The sequence below is a fragment of the Anolis sagrei genome, chromosome 5 (genome assembly GCF_037176765.1).
Source record: "Anolis sagrei isolate rAnoSag1 chromosome 5, rAnoSag1.mat, whole genome shotgun sequence".
In the NCBI taxonomy this organism is placed as follows: domain Eukaryota; kingdom Metazoa; phylum Chordata; class Lepidosauria; order Squamata; family Dactyloidae; genus Anolis; species Anolis sagrei.
Genome location: NC_090025.1, coordinates 73,154,822 through 73,179,299, shown reverse-complemented (window position 1 = coordinate 73,179,299; position 24,478 = coordinate 73,154,822). Strand labels below are relative to the sequence as shown.

General features: G+C 39.0%; 1 protein-coding gene across 1 annotated transcript in view; it reads right to left on the bottom strand.

Moving 5' to 3' along the window:
* Window positions 1-22,832, bottom strand: part of AASDH (aminoadipate-semialdehyde dehydrogenase) — a 33,738-nt gene extending 10,906 nt beyond the window's left edge. The window contains exons 1-11 of the mRNA XM_060778547.2: window positions 22,787-22,832; window positions 19,265-19,516; window positions 17,669-17,789; window positions 16,660-16,967; window positions 14,458-14,650; window positions 11,517-11,755; window positions 10,062-10,168; window positions 6,500-6,672; window positions 5,734-5,926; window positions 4,659-4,777; window positions 2,029-2,797 (exon numbers count right to left, since the gene is read on the bottom strand). Of these exons, the coding sequence (XP_060634530.2) occupies window positions 2,029-2,797; window positions 4,659-4,777; window positions 5,734-5,926; window positions 6,500-6,672; window positions 10,062-10,168; window positions 11,517-11,755; window positions 14,458-14,650; window positions 16,660-16,967; window positions 17,669-17,789; window positions 19,265-19,494 (2,452 nt within the window). The 5' untranslated portion in view covers window positions 19,495-19,516; window positions 22,787-22,832. The remainder of the gene's footprint in view (window positions 1-2,028; window positions 2,798-4,658; window positions 4,778-5,733; window positions 5,927-6,499; window positions 6,673-10,061; window positions 10,169-11,516; window positions 11,756-14,457; window positions 14,651-16,659; window positions 16,968-17,668; window positions 17,790-19,264; window positions 19,517-22,786) is intronic.
* Between the last annotated feature and the right edge of the window lie 1,646 nt (window positions 22,833-24,478).

The following is a 24,478-nucleotide window of genomic DNA, read 5'->3' as shown; positions in this document are numbered from 1 at the left end:
ACTCAGCTGTTAAACTGAAAAACCATGTCTTTAAACTGCCAAGAATGAAGACATGCCACTACAAAATATATTTGGTTAGCAGAGGATGGTTGTTTCTTTGAAGTAGAATGTACAGTTGCCCATCTACTCTCTCTTAGTTAAAATATGCACTCAAGAGAAAAATGAAAAGTAGTCTTCTTTTAAAATAATGTATCAGGTTTACTAATATGTTTCTAATACCTTACCAGGTCAATTAGATTAGACACAGATGATCAAGACAGTTTTAAACAATGTATTTTAATACTGAGACAAATGTTTTTAATGTTTATGTATGCATATAATGAGTTCTTGTCCCAGCATTGAATGTTTGCTGTATATATGCTGTGCTCTGCCCAGAGTCCACTTCTGGATGAGAAGAGCGGAATATAAATGTTTTAAATAAATAATAAATAATAACAAACATCTTGTTTATATTCAGCATACTAGTCTATACTTCAATGTTTTAAAGCATATAGATATAGTCCAAACTGTATAACTGTACTCACTGAAGTCTGAAAGGAGACAAACTGCAATCCACCTCCATTGAGGTCTAAAGGCATACTGTATAACAAAAATGGAGTCCTGTGACTGAAGCCCCGCCCACACCAAAGAGGTATAGTCAAACACACAAACCAAAATGTACCTACAATATAGGTTAACAATTATGCACATTTACAAAAATTAGTGGAGGCTTGGAAGATTGCTACTTCCAACATTTCAGCCCTCCAGGTGTTTTGGATTTCAACTCCCAGAAATCTCAGCTAGCCTACCAGCTGTTAGGAATTGTGGGAGTTGAAATCTAAAACATCTGGAGGGCCAAAGTTTGCACATCCCTGGTCTAGACTCATACTTTGAACTGAGTCTACATTGCAGTTCAATGCAGTTAATCTGCTTTCTGAAACTGGATTATATGACAGTGTAGATGGGGACTGAGAGTTGTAATGGATTCTCACTAGTCCATTGCGGGAACAACAGTAAAAGATTTCCTGAAACCTCTAAATCAGTGGTTCTCAACCTTCCGAATGCCACGACCCCTTAATACCATTCCTCATGTTGTAGTGACTCCCAACCATAAAATTACTTTCGTTGCTACTTCATAACTGTAATTTTGCTATTGTTATGAATTGTAATGTAAATATCTGATATGCAGGGTGTATTTTCATTCACTGGACCAAGCTGGGCACAAATACCCGATAAGCCCAAATCTGAATACTGGTGGAGTTTTGGGGGGGGGGGGGGGGTATTGATTTTGTCATTTGGGAGTTGTAGTTGCTGGGATTTATAGTTTACCTACAATCAAAGAGCATCCTGAACTCCACCAATGATGGAATTGAACCAAATTTGGCACACAGAACTCCCGTGACCAACAGAAAATATTGGAAGGGTTTGGTGGGCATTGACCTTGAATGTTGGCGTTGTAGTTCACCTATATCCAGAGATCATTGTGGATTCAAACAATGATAGATCTGGACCAAACTTGGCATGAATACTCAATATGCCCAAATGTGAACACTGGTGGAGTTTGGGGAAAAATAGACCTTGACCTTTGGGAGTTGTAGTTGCTGGGATTTATAGCTCACCTACAATCAAAGAGTATTCTGAACTCCACCAAAGATAGAATTGGGCCAAACTTGGCACACAGAACCCCCGTGACCAACAGAAAATACTGTGTTTTCAGATGGTCTTTGGCGACCCCTCTGACACCCCCTCGCGACCCCCCCAGTGGTCTCGACCCCCAGGTTGAGAAAAGCTGCTCTAAATAGTTCTCATTTTTTCAATATGTGAAGTCAATTCATAAAAACTAGCAGTTATAAAATCTATGCCCATTGATGTGAACTGCATTCACTTAAAAAAAGAAAGCCCTGCTTCATGATCATGCTTCCCACTGCCATATGGTTTCAAGACAAAATAAGAACCTAAAGTACTTACATAACTACAGAGGGGTCTTATGAAAACACTAGCTGTTCAGAACACTGAAAATGTCAAAGGAAAAGGAAGAGCAGTACGTACCCACAATGATGAAGTTTCCACACTTGGATACACAGGCAGAGGACTCAATACGATCCGCAAGGCTGCTTTCCCACTTGACTTCTCCGGAATGTAGGTTAATTGCTTGAATTATGTGAGAATGAGATCCAATATATACAAAGGCAGATGGATAATTATCAGTGGTCGATACTACCACTAGTGGAGATGCATCTACACACTTCTGCAAATCTGACTTCCATTTTATGTTCAGTGTCAGATTTTCAAAAGTTCTTTGATTCTCATGTAAAGGAGTTTTTCCAACAGAATCCATCTCTGCTATATTTTCATTGCTGGCAATTGTTTTATCATGCTGAGTCTTCCATGTTGCATAATCTCCTGCTTGTTCTGTTTCACTCTGGTTCTTCAACGGCTTACCAATAGACAAGGATCGGTTCCCTCGTCTTACCACGATTAATCCAACTGGGTCCACATCAGTACTCGACCTTTCCCATTTTCGGTCTGCCTGCTTTGCATTGGTGTCCTCTCCCTCGCTTTCACCCATTTTTCTTTTCAAAGCATTTGTACAGCTTCCTTTTACATTGTCACCTGGGAAAGCTGTCCTTAGAATATGCTCATAGACATCCCCAACAGAATGACTAAGAATGATTTCCAGGAGGCCTGGCACTGTCTTGCCTACCATAAATTCAATTTCTTCGTGGAACTGTAGTGCTTTTAATGAATCCCCACCACTCTGCAGAAACAGTGCCTCTTTTACAATGCTGCTGGAATCATCTGGAAGATTCAGATGAGACTAAAAGGAGAGGAAAGAAGGAAGGATGACATAATATGTGCTCTTAGACAGCTGTCCATAATAATAATAATGATGATGATGATGATGATGATACTTTATTTATATACCCCTCTATCTCCTCAAGGGAACTCAGAGCAGTTTCCAAGTAACATCATCAATACATACAGAGTAAACAACATAAACATAAGATTAACAAAACAATATAAGCATAAAAATTGTCCACCTAATAGTGACACAATTCGGAAAGCTATGAAAAAACAAAAGGACAAACCTCTGAAAGAAATTAGAACAGACCATTCACATCCCTTTTAGAACTAAGTCATAGCTCAATAAAGATATGCAAAGATGTGATGTTTATAGTTTTAAACAGGGGAAATTCCTTGGATATATTAAGTATCAGGGGGCGGGGGACACAAGTCCTATTACATCTGGGTTGCTGTGAGTTTTCTGGGCTGTATGGCCATGTTCCAGAAGCATTCTCTCCTAACATTTCACCCACATTTATGGCACACATCCTCAAACCATGAAAATGAACAAAATTTGGTTACCAGTACTTTAAAAAACCCTCTAAAATCAGGACAGTAAATAAAGAACAACACTCTGAACACAGGGGAATCCCAGACATGAAACAATCAGAGCCAGCTAACACCTCCCAAAGGATTCCCCCACGAAGGATGAATCAGCCAGGCCTTGAAGCTGCAAGGCTTTGCAATACTAATCAGGGTGATTAATTACAACATTCACACTTGTCTCCAACAGACAAAAGTTCTTTCTCCCACCCTGGATCTTCAACAGATATATAAACCTCCCTTGTCTAGTTTCCAATATACATCACAACCTCTGAGGATGCCTGCCATAGATGTGGGCGAAATGTCAGGAGAGAATGCTTCTGGAACATGGCCACGCAGATGGAAAACTCACAGCAACCCAGTAATCCCAGCCATGAAAGCCTTTGACAACTTATTATCTCTCTCTCTCTCTCTCTCTCTCTCTCTCTATGTCTTCCTGAGTTTTCTCACCTAATGCTATATTCTTTAAGATTTCACGTATTTCTGGCTTCAGTCTCTGCTGGATCAGAATTAAATAATGCATGCACATTTTGAGCACCTGATAGGCTACAGGCACACGAGTATTATTCTAAAATTCAGTCAGTATTTTGTTCTAGCAGATGCCTGTGTGAAAGGGCTGCAATGAACTGTACAAGAACATCAGAATGAAAACTCAGTGCATCCATACACATATATAGCAGGTAATAAAAACAAGAACCTAAGTATTAAATCATTTTAGCTTAATGTCACATTTATGGGCTTGTCTTTTTGATGCTTACGCACCGCTCCAGGCAGCTAATAAGTATTTAAGCCAGTTATAAAATACAGTATGATTGCACACAAAATATAATAAAAAGAAATAAAGCAGATCAGATAAAACAGAGGGAATCCATAATAACAGTTTTCTGTTTTTCTCAGATGCACATGTTTTTATAATATTTATATTTCCAACAAATGCCAACCAGAGGAAATAATTCTACAGAACAGTCACTGAAAATATAAATAAATTCCAGTCTGCAGTTGCTGTTAGACAAACAATGAAGGCTCCTTTGCCATAACTGTAATTAAGCTTATTTGCTGCAACTGCTTATCAAGTTGTCACCTTTGATATGTGTGTGGGGGAGATATACTTTTCACAGAACTACTGCAAAGAAGCTGCATTAAAATACTTCATGAGTAGCAAGAGATACAGTAATCCTATGAATGGTGCAAAATATTTAAAATGAATTCCAGTTCCTTATTCAGAATTACTTTGTTATTGGTGCCTATTAGAAACTCAATCACTATGATGAAGATACATCTGAAACCAGTACCTTCCATAAACACTGCAATCTCTCCCACAATTCTTCTTTTTCACTCAGCTTAACATCATTCCTTCTGGAGTGGAGATAATTACTGTAAATCGTGTTCAGCTCGGACACATCAATTTTGCCTTTATATAAAGAAGGATAAAAGATATTAATTATGTGAAAATTGAACAGATCTCATTGAGCTACAAGTAGATCTGCATCATCATCATCATCTGAGAAAATGACTGCCGGTCCCCAAAAGTTATGCTGAAATAAAAGGTGCCTGTAAAAGTCATTTTTTCTTACATTACACAGACTAACTTTGCTGTCTCTTTGAAACTCTGTTATTTGCTATGACTCAAGAGCTCCACAGTGGGCCAAGTAATGAGTACCTATTTTTATTGCAATACTGATAGAGAAGACTCATATGCATCTTCATGCCACTGTTAACCACAATGCAATTGCCTAATTTCACAAAATGTGCTACAAGAGAACAAGGACTAGACATTGCAATCCAGACTATCTCCAAGGGTCCAATAAAGATTTAGACTTGGTTTCTCTGGGAGCTTTATCACATCTTGCATGTGATATGCTTTAGTTATCTAGTGTTCAAAAAACCAGAAAGCCTTGCACCTAATACGGCAACTTTTGAATCATGGTTTTGTTTCTACGGAATACTTCAGGGAAATCAGTACATTTTGCTTCTACACTCCTAAGCAGTACAACCTATATGTAAACAACCTGCAATAGACGTAAATTTTTCACTCTCTCTTCCCCTCCTTCAATTTCCTTTGTCACAGGGCTAATTCAGCAGTCTTAAATTCATTTATTAGTCCCAACAAGACTAGTTAATCAATGAGAACTTGTTAAGTAACCATTTGTTCAATTTCTGCAGATTAAATGGATCAGCTCTACTTGGGACAAAAAAACAAAACAAAAGTAAGATCTTACAGAATACTGGCAAGCTTGGATATTTGTACTGGGTTTATGTGTTGTATATATATATATATTAAAGTAATATATCTAAATAAAACTACTTTGTAAAATAGAAAAAACAGTTTAAATTAAGAAAGGTCCTTATTCAAAACATGTATTTTACCATGAGTGGTGAAGGGCAAACTATCAATCATCAAAAAGTCATCCGGCACTGCATGACTAGGAAGAAATTGCTGAAGTTTCTTTAAAAAGTGTCGTCTTTTCAAATGGCCTTTGGGCACAACAAACAGAATTAGTTTCTCCTGTTGATACGATATCACAGCACACGTTTCCACATGGCAGCAGGCTTCTACAATCTGCAAAAATTAAACCATTATTCTTAGTTATTCTGACAAAAATGATTAAAAACAAGATGCATATAATGAAAAGAAACTCCCACGCCTGTATTTACCAAAATAATTGTGATTAGATTAGACCTGGATTGATCTTCCAGGTATTGTTGGATGTCAACTGCCACTGTGGTAACCACTGGCCATGTAAGTCTGGGCTGATGGGAATTTGGGATATATAAATGTCTGTGTTGGCACAGATTTTCCAGCCTGGTTTAGGATAGTGATATACTTTGCTTTACAACTCATTCAAAAAATCCATCTAATGACTGGTACAGAAAATCTTATAACTACGCAGAATGTTTTAAATTATGTCTTTGCCTTTCATCCTTCTTCAGATCCTTCACAATAATTGTATGAAAAGTAAGAACATTGCAGGGTCTATTAACCTATTATCTATCAATTAACTCATCTCTTGTTTTCCTTGGAAACACTACTGTATCAAAGGTAACTTTGGGACCAATTTCCAGATATTTCATGGACCAAACTCACCAAACTACCAACGTAAGCCCCTTACAAATTGTTATTTATCACACCTACCTGTTCTACATATTCAATATTGAGGCGCTTGCCATGCCGCTTAATTTGATTGTCCTTCCTCCCCAAAAAAAGCATTTCAGAGCCCTGCACTCGAACAAAGTCTCCAGTTGCTCTCATTGTACCCATAGGCAGTGTTATTTCCTCATCAAGAAAACAGACACGTTCTTTCCCTCCTGCGCAAAACAAGAAAGAGCAATCTGTCAGTCCCTCTTCAGAACAATCCACAGGATACAGAATAAATGAGTGCACAAGCAGAAATCAGGAGTTACAAGGATGGTTACAAAGCAGATTACCACAAGCAGCTAATAAGCACATAAATGCAAACAAAATGATTTGGATTTGGGCCATGCCTCCCACTAGCCAACCATTGAAGGCCTTTCAGCTTGATTTTGGAGGATCCTCCATTCCCCTTCTCATGCTTTTATAGCTAGGTTCCCCCACCTTTCTATGTAGCATTTTCAAGAGGATAAAAGGGCTCAGGAAGTCTGTATTTCACTATTCAGGGTATATGTATCCATATTCGACATGAGTACTCCAAGTATTCGGAAGCTTCTGCTTTCAGCAAACTATTGCTTCCTGTGGCATTTCAACCAAGGTTCATAGTTTAACACTAACCATAGTTAGTTTCAATAAGTCTGCTTCACAAACCATGGTTTGAAGCTGGTTTGTTAGGGGAAGAACTAGGAGTATACAATCCTAAAAGGAGATTAAGTTTATCCATTATATCTGAATATGATCTGACATATGATCATTACAGTTATATCACCAACATAATTCCAACCTAATTGTGATAAGAGTGGGGACCCTGGGTTGATCATCCAGGTGTTGTTGGGTGTCAACTTCCACTGATCCTAACCACTGGCTATGTTAATTAGGGCTGATGGGAACTGGGATCTAAAAACCTCTGATTCCCCAGTTTGGTTCAAGATAAAGTTGTACCTTTCATAAAACTCATATGAGAAACCAGCAGCAAAATCTTATAATATGAGTAATGTCTGTCCTTGAGCCTAACTCAACCTATATTCATTACACAAATATTTGGAAGAATGATGATGATAATAAAATAAGAAGAAGAAGAAGAAGAAGAAGAAGAAGAAGAAGAAGAAAATATTCATTCCACCTAATTTTCCATCTACTGTTTAACATTAAGCTTATTTTTCTAATTTTTCTTAGCATTTTAGATTTAAATGTTTTTACCATTATGAGAATATACTAAATTACAAGGACATGCAGTTATATCCAAACCTAAATCCAATTCTTAGAAGTAAGCAGAAGAGACTCATGAAATCAATGGATTCTTCGTATTTAAGTTTCATGGATTTAACAATTCAACCCCAGTTGGAGCTAGTAAATGGATACAGACATAGGTCAGAGGAGTCTTTAAAATAAATGTGATGAGAAAACAGAGCTAGATCTACTGGTAGAGCATAGGAATTTGCAGTCAACTCAGCAAGGATTTCTAACTCTCAACAAGTTATAAGAGTGACATTATGAAGCTTACTCCTAAATAATATTTAAAATTAAGAAAATCTGTGGATTTTGTGTTCAGAAGGCTACATTCTGTTCTAGTATTCAAAACAAATCTTCGGGGTTAAAAATAATTCCAAGTGTTATTCTTTCCCAACTGATATCAGTTAGTAGTTCCCAAATTTCTAGTAAAGAAGAAAGTAGCTCTTGTAAGCCTCGCCCCCTCTTCATCCCTACTTTAGCATATAAATTACAGTAAGGATGGGCAACTGCCAGGGTTGGGTGGCATACGGGATCCACAGGAAACACTGAAGGACTGCCTTCCACTGAGTGCTCCATTCCTTTTCATTAACATCAAATCATCTCCCCCACTTAATTCAATATTTAAAGTGCTAGTCGAGGGAAAACAGATTTTTAAAATGCTAACTAGTGAAGCTGCTCTTAATCTCTGTCTATGTCAATTTTGCTCGCATGGTCCTCCCCACATATTTTTCCCAGATATAACCCTTCCCTGGATATAACCCCTATTACACCGAGCTCCATGCTGTATGGGTATGTGGAATGCTGTACTCCAGGACACCTTTGAAGATCAGGTTGGGCAAAACTGATCAACATCATTTAAAGCAGTGGTTCCCAACCTTTATTTGACCAGGGACCACTTTGACCAGGGACCACTTTGACCAGGGACCACTCTCCAACATTAGTACCAAAAGGGTTATGAATCAGTTGTTTGTCAACTTTAGATTTGGTTTGGTTATTTGGGGTACTGATTCAGAAAACTGCATTGGATAGACCACATCAGCTCTAGTTTCCGATACAGAACATATGCCATCCAGTAGTTGCCATCTGCTCGCCCATAGAAAACCATGTTTAATAATCTAGAGCTAATGTGGTCTATCCAAGGGGGCGGGGTGATCAGCGACAGGGAAGGAGTGGCAGGAAGCACGAAAGGAGAGGAAATAAAGTGTGAAAAAGATCTTGGAGTCCTCGTGGACAACAAGTTAAACATGAGCCAACAATGTGATGTGGCGGCAAAAAAAGCCAATGGGATTTTGGCCTGCATCAATAGGAGCATAGTGTCTAGATCTAGGGAAGTAATGCTACCCCTCTATTCTGTTTTGGTTAGACCACATCTGGAATATTGTGTCCAGTTCTGGGCACCACAATTCAAGAGAGATATTGACAAGCTGGAATGTGTCCAGAGGAGAGCGACTAAAATGATAAAAGGTCTGGAGAACAAGCCCTATGAGGAGCGGCTTAAGGAGCTGGGCATGTTTAGCCTGAAGAAGAGAAGGCTGAGAGGGGATATGATAGCCATGTATAAATATGTAAGAGGAAGCCACAGGGAGGAGGGAGCAAGCTTGTTTTCTGCTTCCCTGGAGACTAGGACGCGGAACAATGGCTTCAAACTACAAGAGAGGAGATTCCATCTGAACATGAGGAAGAACTTCCTGACTGCGAGAGCCGTTCAGCAGTTGAACTCTCTGCCCCGGAGTGTGGTGGAGGCTCCTTCTTTGGAGGCTTTTAAGCAGAGGCTGGATGGCCATCTGTCAGGGGTGATTTGAATGCAATATTCCTGCTTCTTGGCAGGGGGTTGGACTGGATGGCCCATGAGGTCTCTTCCAACTCTTTGATTCTATGATTCTATGATTCTATAAGTAAATAAATGAAGAGGACAGAAGCTTGCAGGCCAGATTTTCATCCTCATGGCCCACTAGTGGTCTGTGACCCACAGGTTAAGAACACTGATTTAAAGGCTTGAGGCTTCCAATAAATTTGGTCACATAAATGCTCCCAACAACCACAACAGTAATAAATGACCTGTAAGAAAAGCCATGTAGAATCAGAACAAAGAACCTTCTAATTTCTAACATTTTCAATTGAAATGCCTCTAAGAAATGAGAATAATACCAGCCTTCCCACTCCCCTTCCTTCGGCCTACTGCTATTGAACCTAAAGCTTCCACTTAGCTATGAGTAAGCAATTTGATAGACTTATCCACTTGAATTTGTCTTGAAGTCAGGCAATCCATTGCCCACTACCACATCTTCAGTTAATTAACACCTTCTTTTCTAACACTAAAGACAAAAATTACCTAGAAACACTTGGCCATCACCTTCTAGAACAGTAGAACCATTTGTGTCTTTGACTTCTACTATTGTTCCAGATAAGGGAGCTCCCAGTGGAACGAGGGAATCACATCTAAAACCAAGGAGAGAGAAAGACGAGAAAAATAAGGCAAGGCAAGGCAGAAGCACTTTCCGAAACCATGATCCAGACAATCTGGAAAAGAAGTCCCGTATATACTCGAGTATAAGCTGACCCGCATATAAGCCAAGGCACTTAATTTTACCACAAAAAACTGAGAGAACTTACTGACTTGAGTATAAGCCTAGGGTGGGAAATGCAGCAGCTACTGGTAAATTTCAAAATAAAAATAGATACCAATAAAATTACATTAATTGAGGCATCAGTAGGTTAAATGTTTTTGAATATTTACCGTATTTCAAAGAAAAACAGTAAACTAGCTCTGTAAGTCGAAAAGTAGGGGCTACAAAAATAATATGGTGTCAACAATAACTTTATAATAATAATATTTGTTTTAAAAAAACTTAATTTGTATTCCGCTCTATCTCCCCATGGGGACTCAGGACGGCTTCCAACATAGTAACAGGCAAACATTCAGTGCCTATATAAACAATGGAGAGCTAGATATAGATATATAGTACTATTATATATACTAATTTCACATATGCATTTCCCCCTGAAGTGTTTTCTAATTCTCTCTCTATATGTTTAATAATCTGCAATATTTGCAAGCCCTATATATCTATTTTTATATCTATCTAGACATCTCTCTCTATTTATTTATGTGTGTGTGTGAATTTCCCCAGCAATATTTGCAAGCCCTATATGTATATACATATATTGTTATCTATCTTGACATGTCTATATATATATGTGTGTGATTTTCCCCCTGTAATATTCTCAAGCCCTATATATCCTTTCCCTTTTCAAAACATTCTCTTCTTCTCTCTTTCTCTTTTTATAAAAAATAAGAGTTTCCAAAATGGGCAACTCCAGTCTGGGAGGAGAAGTGGAGTGAGGGAGGTTTGGAAAAAAAGATTACACTGTTAAGGGTGGGGAAGAGGAGAGAGAAATATATCATATATTGCAAGCAATGGCTGGAAACAGATGCCACAGACTTGGCCCCATTAAAAGCCGAGGGAGGCTTTTTCAGCCCCCAAAAAGGCTGAAAAACTCAGCTTATATTAGAGTACATGCAGTAAGCCAAATCTCTTGTATACCCTTCACCGCACATGAATTTTTAGATTAAGGAATACAACACCATTCAAAACTGAACTGCCTCTTTCAAGAGTGTTTCACTGATAGCAAATGCGAACAACCTGCATCTGAATTTGTTTCTCACACCCAGCACTCATGGTAATACTCTACGGTTGCTACAGCTATAGAGAGTGTGAATTATAAAGTTCTTTCTCTAAAGGGCATATGCAGGCAAAAAAACCCCCCACAGAATGACATTTCTTACTGATGAGAACTGAAAACCTCCTCAGGAATCTTGTAATAGGTGGCCCAGCAAGACACTTCTGTAATACCATAGATATTAAAGATGTGTGTTTTGTTCCCCTTATCCTTCCAGCTTCTCAGCACATTCAGTCCAGGAAATGCTTCTCCACCAAGAGCTAAGATGCGCAGGGAGGTATCTGCAGATAACACCTTTGATTGAATACACTGAATTCCAAATCTTCTTAGGAGTGTTGGTGTAGCCTGCACATTGTAGAAAATAAGATTCCAGATGCGTAGCTGTCAAACACAAAAGTCTTTTTCTGTGTCAAGTCACTGTATTGCATGCAGCAGGGACTGACAACTAAAGGGGCTCAGATAGTATCCATCTTGAAGCAGGCTACCGGGTGACTCTAGGCAAAGCCCCAGTGCTACCAACATTTTAACTTAAGAGGCAGCAGTGACAGCAATATAATATTCCCTGTACTTCATCCAAGCTGAATTTGAAAACTACGGTAAGACAAATATTCACACAAGCAGCTTCTAGTATTTCTAGATCAACTGAATAAGTTAATTAATTCCAAAGAATATACCAACATCCATATCCAAGTTTGGGATTGGGGCATTCCATGCATTTAACAGAGTGGTGTGAAAGAGGGATACTGGAGGTAGTTTACCCCTATTAAAAGAGAAGTTGTCACTAATAGCACTGGCCTATTTCCAAAATGCCAATATTATCATCTCTTCTGCATGTGTCTCGAATATCCCGACCCCAAGTTTCAAAATATAGGCTGGTATTGTTTTTTACACCTCTTTGAAATAACTTTGAACAGAATTGCTGCAAAGAGCTCCATTCCCATCTTTTCAGTCAATACCCAGATTCAGGAGCATATGTTTTGAGTACATGTTGGTTAGGAAAGATCACACTGTGGTTTACACACAACTCTCCTTCTGTGAACATTCTTTGCTTGGAGAAATGCTCCATTTATATCACAAAAGATGTGACTGCTGAAAACAGATTTTCCTTTGACAACCTGGTACTTGTGACCATTTTGATGAGTACTCTCTTCAGGAACATAGGTCTTCCAGAAAAAATAAAACTGGAACAGACTTGGCCCTCCACATTCAGATTCTGCATCCACTGAGTCAACCATCAGCTTCAAGTTATTTATTTAAAATCCAAAATTTTGATTTTGCCAATTCATATAAGGGATACTATTTCATGACGCCACTGGAACTAAACCCCAATGGAAGGACCCATTGTATTTTTGACTTTTCCTCAGTGCTCTAAATAATGTACAGTCAGCCAACCAAATTCACTGGGGTTAGGGTCGCAGGACCCCCTGCAAAAGTGAAAAGCCATGAATTAAAAAAACAACTTTATTTTAGTTACACAGATACAGGATGAGTAACACTTGTTTTTTTTTTTTCTGGTCAAGAGTGACTTGAGAAATTGCAAGTCACTTATGGCGTGAGAGAATTGGCCATCTGCTCAGGGGATGCCTGGATGTTTGATGTTTTACCATCCTGTGGGAGGCTTCTCTCATTCCCCACATGGGATGCTAGAACTGAGACGGGAGCTCACCCCACTACCCAGATTCGAACCACCAACCTGTCGGTCAGCTGTCCTGCCAGCATAAGAGTTTAACCCACTGCGGCACCAGGGGCTCCTGACACTTGGCTTGACAAAGAGTACTTGTAATCTTGGGGTTTTAGTAGACCACAAGTTGAACATGGAAGCTTTTAAACAGAGGCTGAATAGCCATTTGTCAGGGGGTGCGTTGACTGTGCTTTTCCTGCACAGCAGGGAGTTGGACTAAATGACACATGTGGTCTCTTCCAACTCTATGTTTCTATGGTCAATGTATGCCCAACATTGATAACAGAAGTACTGCTCACAGAAGTGTTGCATCTATGGCAGAAATGGAGGTCATAGAGATTCCTAGGCAACATATTAATAAAACCTGTGAATAATCAAACTGGCAAAAATGAAAGCCAAGAATGTGGAAGGCTGACTGTAATCTGATTAAACATGTGAAGTTTAAGTATTATAATCACACATATTCAAATCTTTATGGGCAAGTTATTTTGTGGACTTTTTGTAGAGGCTAGTATACACTTCTCTTATTTTTAAGAACAAAAAAAATACTATACTTCAAAGAATACTAATTATTTTTTAAATGCATACCAAAAAGATGAGGGGCATCCGGCATATATTATATATTGGTATGTATATCTGTATCTTACACTGAATTTCACTTCCTTTTGCTGAGGTGTAACTGTAGTACCTTCAGCTTCATCCTCTCTCATTTCAAGTGAAGAAAAAACTGATTCAGTATAACTAGTTGATAATTTTATTTCACTAAAGGATATATGTGAGCCTGTGCACACAGGCAGCCCCACATTTTGTGTGAACTGTTTTCCACTTCACATCTCTAATTGCCTTGTCTTGTTTCCTTTGAGACTAAAGCCAGAACTTCATCCCTTTATCTCACTGTTACTCTCTTTGTCAGTCTGCTTGGTAGAGAGGGGAAGGGAAGAGAGCAAGACAAAGAGAAAAATAAAGGGATGCACTTGACAATTTTTCTCAAAAAATGTGTGCCTCCACAGTACTATGTTGCTCAAAATGTCCACGAGCATCAGGTTGTCTATATACCTGGATGGAAACTGTTTTTAACAATCTCCCGTTTACACCTCTGTAGCTATTTGCTCACACAAGGAGTATAAAGAACAGCAACTCAGGAAAACAGATTTGATGTGTAAAATAAACAGCAGCACAAGGATTCCAGTACAGATAGATCCATACTCAAGAAAACCAATTTGGAGTCTTTAGTGTTTTCAAAAATGATGCACTTCCATTTTTAATGACACAAGAAATGATTTCAGTCATTGTATTTCAAGAAGACAAATTCCTGCAATGCTGAATTATATCTATGTGATCCAGAGGCAGAATATGAATATCTTACCTGTAATACAGACACTCTATGCTGTTGAAAGAGCACTCTGGATAATTTTTGTGGCATCATCTTAATTAGGTGGGGTACTATAAGCAGGGAAGCCCCACTTGACAGAGCAATGAACAACTCAACCACAGAGGGATCAAATGTTAAGGGAGAGGCCATGAACACAATATCATCCAGAGTGATCTGAAAAATATCGCTGTCAAAGAAAGAAATATACATATAATCTGTTACATATATTACAGAATATAAAAACTGCCCTTATTTCAAAGAGATTCTGTATTTCCTTCAGTAAACGAAGGAACTAAGTCGTAAAGAAGCACATTTGCCTCAGACTAACCTATGATTCTAGCATAATAGAAAATGCAATGTCTTTTACATGCTCTGACTTTCCCTACTCCATTAAATCAATTAAAAAACCTTTATTTATTTATTATATGGATTTTTAATTTATTATATGAATTCAATTTTAGATGATCCAGCATCTATTCGCAAACAATATACATATCTTTGTTTAGAATTTCTAAATCGTGAATATTTGTTCTCTATGGGTTAGATTTCAATCATTAACTGGCTTGGGGTTACCAATAGATTAAGTGATGTAAAAGAAAGAACAGCAGACTTATACCATAACCATAAGCTTCTGAAGACAGAATGGCATTGCTTCTGTTATATGACATCTATCTGTCTGTCCGTCCGTCCGTCCGTCCATCCATCCATCCATCCATCCATCTATCTATCTTGCTTCTGTTATATGACATCTATCTATCTGTCTGTCTGTCTGTCTGTCTATCTATCTATCTATCTATCTATCTATCTATCTATCTTCTGTTATATGACATCTATCTATCTGTCTGTCTGTCTGTCTGTCTGTCTATCTATCTATCTATCTATCTATCTTGCTTCTGTTATATGACATCTATCTATCTATCTATCTATCTATCTATCTATCTATCTATCTATCTATCTCTATCTATCTATCTATCTATCTATCTAAAACTCAAAGTCTATTTTTTCTGTTTGTATTACAAAGGCCATTGCTAGGTGAAGCTAGGCCCTCTGATTTCACTGGGAAAGAAAGACAACATAGGTATGAGGCGAAGGGAGGAAGGAAGGAAGAAAACAGACACAAAAAGAAAGCAGGAGAAAGGGAGAGGGGGAGGGTGGATATATACACTAGTTTAAAATAAAAACTGTTTTTATTTTTACAAATAGGCTATGTTAGAGGTTTAGTGAGATATGAGATATTGGTGGTGGCAGCAAATTCTATAGAAAATTGGAATGAAGGTACACTATTGTGAAATTTAGTTATATTGTGAAAAGAATGATAAAAGGGAATGTTTGAAGGGAATACCATAAGAACCAGTATGTCAGAATGGCTTGAGTATCAGATGACTCTGGAGCAGGCATGGGCAAACTTCGACTCTCCAGGTGTCTTGGACTTCAACTCCCACAATTCCTAACACTCTGGGCAAGTCACACACTCTCAGACTAGAAAACCCTATGATAGGGTGACCATAAGTTGAAAGCAACTTGAAGGCATACAGCACTACTGACATTTAGAGATAAAATGTTTCCTTTGCCAGAGTCTATGGGGAGATGCTTGTAGGGCATGACAGAGCCCTACATGGGCTCCTAGATCAGATAGTCTCCATGTTTAACACAATCATGCACTAGGCATTCTGCAAGTTTATTATGAGAAGCAAACCAAGGACCCCACTCTATTCAGAATCCTGTTTTGGTCCTGTTTCATTTTAGCTACATGCCTAAGGGAGGGCCTGGTCTTAGTTATTATCTCTGATAAAATATAACACGATTTTTGTTCCTGGGTTAAAAATGTCATTTTCTAACTGCTCTACCATAAAAACATAGAAAAGGTTTATTAAACTGGAAAAACCTTGTTTCTGTGCAACATTCTGCTGTTTGCTATAATTTTTCACTGAATATCTCAGCCAGTTAATCGATTCAGCATAATTTGTGGCAGCCACAAAAATGAGGTTTCTGGAGTATAACAACTACTTTGAAAGTAAGCACTGCACAATTAAACAGAAAACAACTCTTTCAAATCTGGAACAGAAAATTTTCAAATTTTGTTATATAGTATAATCAATTTGAGTATTTTCCACTATTTATATTCAACCCTTTGACTTCTAACTATTCATGTTTACTTAAATGTTCTATGAAAGGATCGTATCAAAACACACTTACCGAAGATGAAGAATATTTGGTACTATGCATTTATGAGGCACTCGGACAATTTTGGGCAACCCAGTCGTTCCAGATGTATGCAAAATATATGCTATAGAGTGTTTCTCTCTGACATCCAACAACTCCTGGGATGGTTTTGGCACATACTGCTGGTTTGTCACTGCAGGACTCTCAAGTTCGTCTTCTGCATTTTCTATCGGCAGATTTACATCTACATCACTATTTTTCCTTTGGAAAAGAATTAAGCCGACACTGCGCATTTCAAGGGAATAAAGAGTAAACAAGTGTCCGTGCGTTACTGTGAATTTCTGAAAAAGACAATAAAAGGGTTTTTTTTTAATTCCACTTAGTTACATGTATATCCTTTTCTCTCTAATTTTGTAACAAATAAAATAAAAAGCATATGTTGAAATTATAAAGAGACCTGGAACACTTAAGGAAGTCTGACTGCAAATGAATGAGATATTTAACCCTAAGGGTACAATCCAAGCAATGTTCTAAAAGAAGTAAACAAAGTAGTAATAATGTTTCATGTTTTATACCCTTCTATGACGTTTATTGAACTGCTTACAATTTGTTACAGTCCATTGAGTTTAGTGGGATTTATTTCCAGATAATGTAGTTTAATGCTGAAATCTTTGATGCTATCAGTTTTTCCCATCCTAAAGAGCCACATCCATCTTTTAAACAGCTGTTCATTTGTAACTGGAATTAATGCAAAGCTAGAAAAATAACTTAACAGCAACAACTAAATTATGTGAAACACTTTATTACAAAATACCAGAACTAAATATTAAAACTCAAAACACTTTGTTCATGTAGTATTAAGAACTGTGTGAGACAGTATTCAGGATAAATACAATGGCATCTTTTATGTTCTCCAATTTGGGAGAATGTCACACTGATTTCAACTGGGATTATTTCTTAAAATGCATGCAAGATTAATGGATGAGAGATGAAGTATATCTGAAATATCCTAGTTGAAATAACTGTCAAAATGTTGACTTACATCCATTTTGTCTTTTTCTACGAGGACATACTGGAAGTTACACTTTTTCATAAAACAGGCAGAGAGACTTGGCATGGCATCTGGATCAACAGGAGAATATGCAGCTGGCACTTGAAGAATTCTAGCAAAACAAAGAATGTTATTTAGCAAAGTGTTGTCTGAACTCAAACACTGAATGTGGCATCTTGACAAATTGCATCAGAAAGAGTCTCTACAGTATTTTATGTTATGATACTGGCACTCTGGAATACACAATCTAACTCAATATCTCCCTTAGTAATTCAATCACTTCCTAATTCTGATGGATCTGAAAGGCAGAAAATCTCCATATTAGTCCACAATAGATTAACAAGACGGGGTGAGCTCCTGTCTGTTAGATCCAACTTCTCATCCGGGGACATGAGAGAAGCCTCCCACAGGATAGTAACACATCTGGGCGTCCCCTGGGCAATGTCCTTGCAGACAGCCAATTCTCTCACACCAGAAGTGATTTGTAATATATTCTCAATTCACTTCTTACACAATAAAAATAGACTACAATGTAAATAAAGTATATTTAAAATTATACTCTCCCCTTTGATGAGACGGGGGTAGAGAAAGGATAAACATAGCCACTGAAAAATACCTTTCTCCAAATATGCCATCTGCCATTATACCATTAAATTCTTGTGCCATAAAACATATATTTGAAACTCTGCATGAAGATACTGTTATGTTTTGGATCAGAGACAGTAGAAAAACCAAAAACTGCTCACAGATTTCTCCTGAATATGTTTTTTCATTAGTAAAAATCTGGCAGAACTATTCATTTTTTTAAAAAAACAACAACCATATATTCATTTGTGAATGTTTCATGGTTACATTTTCTCTGTTCCTTTTATCTATGATTTAACAATATGAAACACACTATAAGAAGAAAAAATCAGTGTAGATGGGACCATGGTCGCCAGAAAAAACAATTCTGAATCTGAAGAGTAAAGTTTCAAAAGCATCACAAAGACTTAATTGTTCAAAATAATTTCTTTAAAGGGCATAGATTTAGGTACATGTAAACTATCTCCCTGGATACTTCCTCCTAAAATTAACATCACTTTCAGATGAACACTGGTTTGTTGCTATTGCTTGTCCTCAAGTTGTTTCTCATTTAAAAGACCAAGCATTTGTTTTAAAGAGCAATGGTCTTTTATCACTTTATTCATCACTCCATCTAGTGGCTTCTGCTACCAAACAGAACAATCTTGACATTATGGAAATTTTTCTCAGCATATCAGATTAACCAGATCCATTTACTGTTGGCCCTCTGTATCCATGGATTTTGAAATCACAGCTTGAAAATATTAAGAAAGATAATACAAAAATAATTTTATATAACAGGACTTGAGCAGCCATGGATTTTTGTTTCCACAGGACGTCCTAAAGCTTAATCTATCAGCTACCAAGGGCCCATAAATTCTAATGTATAAACATAAAATATTTTAGATTGATTCCAACATTTTCTGGGATGCGATAATACAAATATATGGATGAGGTGATTGTAACATATTATACATCCAGGTCAGCCACTGTATAAAAGGATAAATAAATGCATAGCAATACCCTATAATCCAGGATGGCAAATTGATTCCTGGGTAGCAGTAGAGGCCTATTTCCAAACATTCACCAAGTTCACAATGTTTCCTCAAGAAAGTTGTTAGTTCACCAGCCAAGGTAATAACTGCCTTGTACGTGTAGGTAACTGGAGCCTCTCTGTTGCATTCATCAAAGCACACTGCTCTTCTTTCGGGATATAAATGGGCTGCAACCTGAAAAATCCCCTGAAGAGTCATTGTTGATACTTATGCCCCATACCTAAAAAGGAGAAATAGACATTCAATTAAATTAGTCTTTTTTTTATTAAAAAAAAAAACCCTGCAAAGCATATTATATACAAGATAAATGCAAGTGTTAAAAGAACAGGGCGACACACCTATCCTCCATGAGGAAGCATTTGTGTAATTCTTAGGCCTCTTCTACACTGCCATATAAAACCCAGATTATCTGATTTGAACTGGAATATATGGCAGTGTAGACCCAGATAATCCATTTCAAAGCAGATAATGTGGATTATCTGCTTTGATAATCTGGATTATATGGCAGTGTAGAAGGGGTCTTAGATTTCACGATTGATGAAATCTGGGCTCAAACCCCTCCTACCACAACCCCCCACTGTTTTTATTTGCAGGTTTTCACCTTGTGTCCCTAACCCCAGTGAATGTGGAAGGATTTTTTTTTTCATGTCAGGAGCAACTTGAGAAACTGCAAGTGTGAGAGAATTGGCAGTCAACAAGCACGTTGCCCAGGGGACGCCTGGTTGTTTGATGTTTTACCATCTTTGTGGGAGGCTTCTCTCATGTCCCCATGTGGGAAGCTGGAGCTGATAGAGGGAGCTCATCCATGCTTTTCCCCAGATTTGAAGCTATGACCGGTCTTTCTTCAGTCCTGCCGGCACAACCCATTGTACCACCGGGGGCTCCAATGTGGAGAGATGATGATACACATTCTGGTATTTGCAGTGATTTGGTCTGACCACTGAATGATGAATGCTCAGTGATGCAACATCACAATCCTAGAGCATTGAGTGTGGTGGACTCTCCTTCTCTGAAGGTTTTTAAGCAGAAGCTGGATGGCCAATTGTTGGGGGTGTTTTGTGTGTCCCTGCATCGCAAGGGGTTGGACTGGACGGCCCTTGGGATCTCTTCTAACTCTCTGATTCTATAAATCATGTAAATATGCTTATGATCTGTTTGCACACTGATTTGGGCTTTCCATTGTCTTGGTAGGAACCAATATATAGGGTTGTTGTAGGTTTATTGGGCTATATGGCCATGTTCTAGAACAGGCATCCTCAAACTGCGGCCCTCCATGTGCTTGGGCCTCCAACTCCCAGAAACCCTAATGAACTTGTTCAATTGTCAGGAATTCTGAGAGTTGAAGGTCCAAACAGCTGGAGGTCCGCAGTTTGAAGATGCCTGTTCTAGAAGCATTCTCTCCTGATGTGAAACAGATGTTTCACCTGGATCTATGGCAGGCATCTTCAGAGGTTGTGAGGTCTCTTGGAAAACAGGAAAATTTGGTTTCTCTATCTGTGGAAAGTCCAGGATGGGAGAAAGAACTCTTGTTTGTTTTAGGTAGGTGTGAATATTGCCTGCCACAGATGCAGGTGAAATGTCAGGACTGAATGCTTCTAGAACATGACCATGTTGTTGTTCACTCGTTGTCGTTTCCGACTCTTCATAACCTCATGGACCAGCCCACGCCAGAGTTCCCTATCGGTCGTCATCACCCCCAGCTCCTTCAAGGTCAATCCAGTCACTTCAAGGATACCATCCATCCATCTTGCCCTTGGTCGGTCCCTCTTCCTTTTACCTTCCACTTTACCCAGTATCATCGTCTTCTCTAAGCTTTCCTTTCTTCTCATGATGTGGCCAAAGTACTTCATCTTTGCCTCTACTATTCTTCCCTCCAATGAGCAGTCGGGCTTTATTTCTTGAAGTATGGACTGGTTGGATCTTCTTGCAGTCCAAGGCACTCTCAGAACTTTCCTCCAGCACCACAGTTCAAAAGCATCTATCTTCCTTCCCTGTGGTCCAGCTCTCACATCCGTAGATGACTATGGGGAATACCATTGCTTTTACTATGTGGATCTTTGTTGCCAGTGTGATGTGTCTACTCTTCACTATTTTATCAAGATTGGTCATTGCTCTCCCCCCAAGAAGTAAGTGTCTCCTGATTTCCTGGCTGAAGTCTGCGTCTGCAGTAATCTTTGCACCTAGAAATACAAAGTCTGTCACGGCCTCCACGTTTTCTCCTTCTATTTCCCAGTTGTCAATCATTCTTGTTGCCATATTCTTGGCTTTTTTAATGTTTAGCTGCAACCCAGCTTTTGCGCTTTCTTCTTTCACCTTGATTAGAAGACTCCTCAGCTCCTCCTCGCTTATGGCCATCAAAGTGGTATCATCTGCATATCTAAGGTTTTTAATGTTTCTTCCAGCAATTTTTACCCCAGCCTTGCATTCCTCAAGCCCTGCACATCGCATGATGTGTTCTGCATACAAGTTGAATAGGTCGGGTGAGAGTATACAACCCTGCTGTAAGCCTTTCCCAATCTTGAACCAGTCTGTTGTTCCATGGTCAGTTCTGACTGTTGCTATTTGGTCCTTATACAGATTCTTCAGGAGAGAGACAAGGGGTTTGCTTGTGTTGTGTTGTATTGTGTTTGAGGCCTTGGCCTATGTAAGCCGCATTGAGTCCTTCGTGAGATGCTATTGGGGTACAAATAAAGTTATAATAATAATAATAATAATAATAATAAGGTATTCCCATACCACCAAGAACTTGCCATATGCACTTTTCCGATTTAGAATTTTTCCCCATTGAGTTCTGGTGTACCTTCGAAGCATTTCCATCTTGTGATAGCTCCTGAAAAACCTACAACAACCCAGTGATTCTGGCCATGAAAGTCTTCGACGATACTTGAAGGGTGGGTGGAAAAAACCACATGTGCACATTTACAACAAAATATTACACAAAGGGCAAAATATACAGATTTTAGTTCAGCCACCTGGAGTTTGAAGTGGACTATTTTCTAGGCTTAAAAACAATCCTGTGAAGCACTGGCAACTGAGAGCTTCCATATCAGCAGATTATCAGTAAATTAATAACAACAACAACAACAACAACAACAACAACAACAACAGTGCAAACATCGTTGGTGAAACAATACTTAGTATTTGCTTTGAAACAATTTACAACGACAAAATATTACTGAATTGCAGAAACCAATGCAGTCAAGCACTAGAGACTGCAGCTCTTCATTGGACTTCAACTCCCACAAGCCTCAGCCAGCACGGCCAATAGCAAGGGATTCTGGGAGTTGAAGTCTTATCATTCTCTCTGGGGCCTCTTCAGTCCCACTGCGAGCCAGAAGTACCAAACGTGCACAGATGCTCCCAGGTGTCCGCCTTCCCACAAAGCAGCGAATCCCAGCAGCGGGAAGAGAAGTGCATTCTTTTCAATGCCTCGAAAACATAGCACCTCAAAGGCCAACGCGGAAGAAAAGGAGGATAAAGGCCAAATTACCTCAGAAGGGGGACGGGTGAGTCCTGGGCATGCGCAGAGTAACGCGTGACGCGATAGGGCGCGGTGGAGATTGGCAACCTGCAGATCCAATGGATGAGGCGGAGGAGTCGCAAGCGGGAGGTCTCTCCTCCTTTTCTAGGCAGGGATGGAGTGCGGGAGGCTTGAAAAGCCAGAGGTGGCGTTTGCTTGTGTTGTGTTTTAATAAGAATCAGCATGGCCTAGTGCTGACTCTTGTAGGCTTCAAACTACAAGAAAGGAGATTCCACCTGAACATTAGGAAGAACTTCCTGACTGTGAGAGCTGTTCAGAAGTGGAACTCTCTGCCCAGGAGTGTGGTGGAGGCCTCTTCTTTGGAGGCTTTTAAGCAGAGGCTGGATGGCCATCTGTCGGGGGTGCTTTGAATGCAATTTTCCTGCATTTTGGCAGGGGGTTGGACTGGATGGCTCAAGAGGTCTCTTCCAATTCTATGATTCTAGTGGTTTGAGTGCTGGACTATGGTTCAAATCCCTGCTCAGCCATGGAAAGGACAAACATGGCTAATAATAATAATAATAACAACAACAAAGACTCTGGCACAAGCCAGTCAAGGTGGTCTTAGTGATGATCAGCACACTGGGTGCAGTGCCTCAAGACCTTGGCCTGCACTTAAACACAATTGGCACTGACAAAATTACCATCTGTCAGCTCTCGGACAGACAAACCCTTGTGCCAGCAGGACTGAAGACCGACAGGTTGGAGATTCAAACCTGGGGAGAGCGTGGATGAGCTCCCTCTGTCAGCTCCAGCTCCCCATGTGAGGACATGAGAGAAGCCTCCCACAAGGATGGTAAAACATCAAAACATCTTGGCATCCCCTGGGCAATGTCCTTGCAGTTGACCAATTCTCTCACACCAGAAGCAGCTTGCAGTTTCTCAAGTCACTCTTAACACGACCAAAAAAGCTGCAAAAAGCCACCCTAACCTTTGGAAAAAGAGTGAAAACCTGGCTCTTTGAGCAAGCGTTTGGAACTTCAGCATGACCAGATAAACTCAAATTGGAATATGATCTAGGAACGTCTAAGACGATGGAACGGTTGAGGAATTGAACAAAAAGATATAGTTTTTATAATTTTTATTGTTTATTGCTATTATGGTTTTTAAATGTATTGTGATGTGATTTATTTATTTTATTTTATTTTTTGCTTTTAACCGATGTATGTATTTTTATATATGGCATCTAATTGTTGCCGATTTGTACACCGCCCTGAGTTGCCTTCGGGCTGATATGGGCGAGATAGAAGTGACATAAATTTTTTTTAAAAATTTTTTAAAGGCCACCCTACTTGGATCTGCATGCATTATTTGCTGATACATCGCACAGTCCTAGACATTTGGGAAGTGTCCGACATGTGATCCTATATAATAGCCAGCACAGTGATCTTGTTTGCTGTGTACTAATCTTGTTGTGTTTCAAATAATAATAATAATTTATAGGAAATAAGTAATAAGAATAGCACAATAGTGTTAGATAATTTGAAGGCACACAACAAGGGAGAGGAGGGAAGTGGCAAAAACAAACGTGGGTCTGCTGTTGTTTTGGGACTCTGTTTTTCATCTGTGGGCAAAACAGATTTGGCTTATGAATCAAGGGACCCTTGGGTGTGTTTGCACCACACACAGCACTTTGGTACAATTTTGGCTCCATCCTATGGA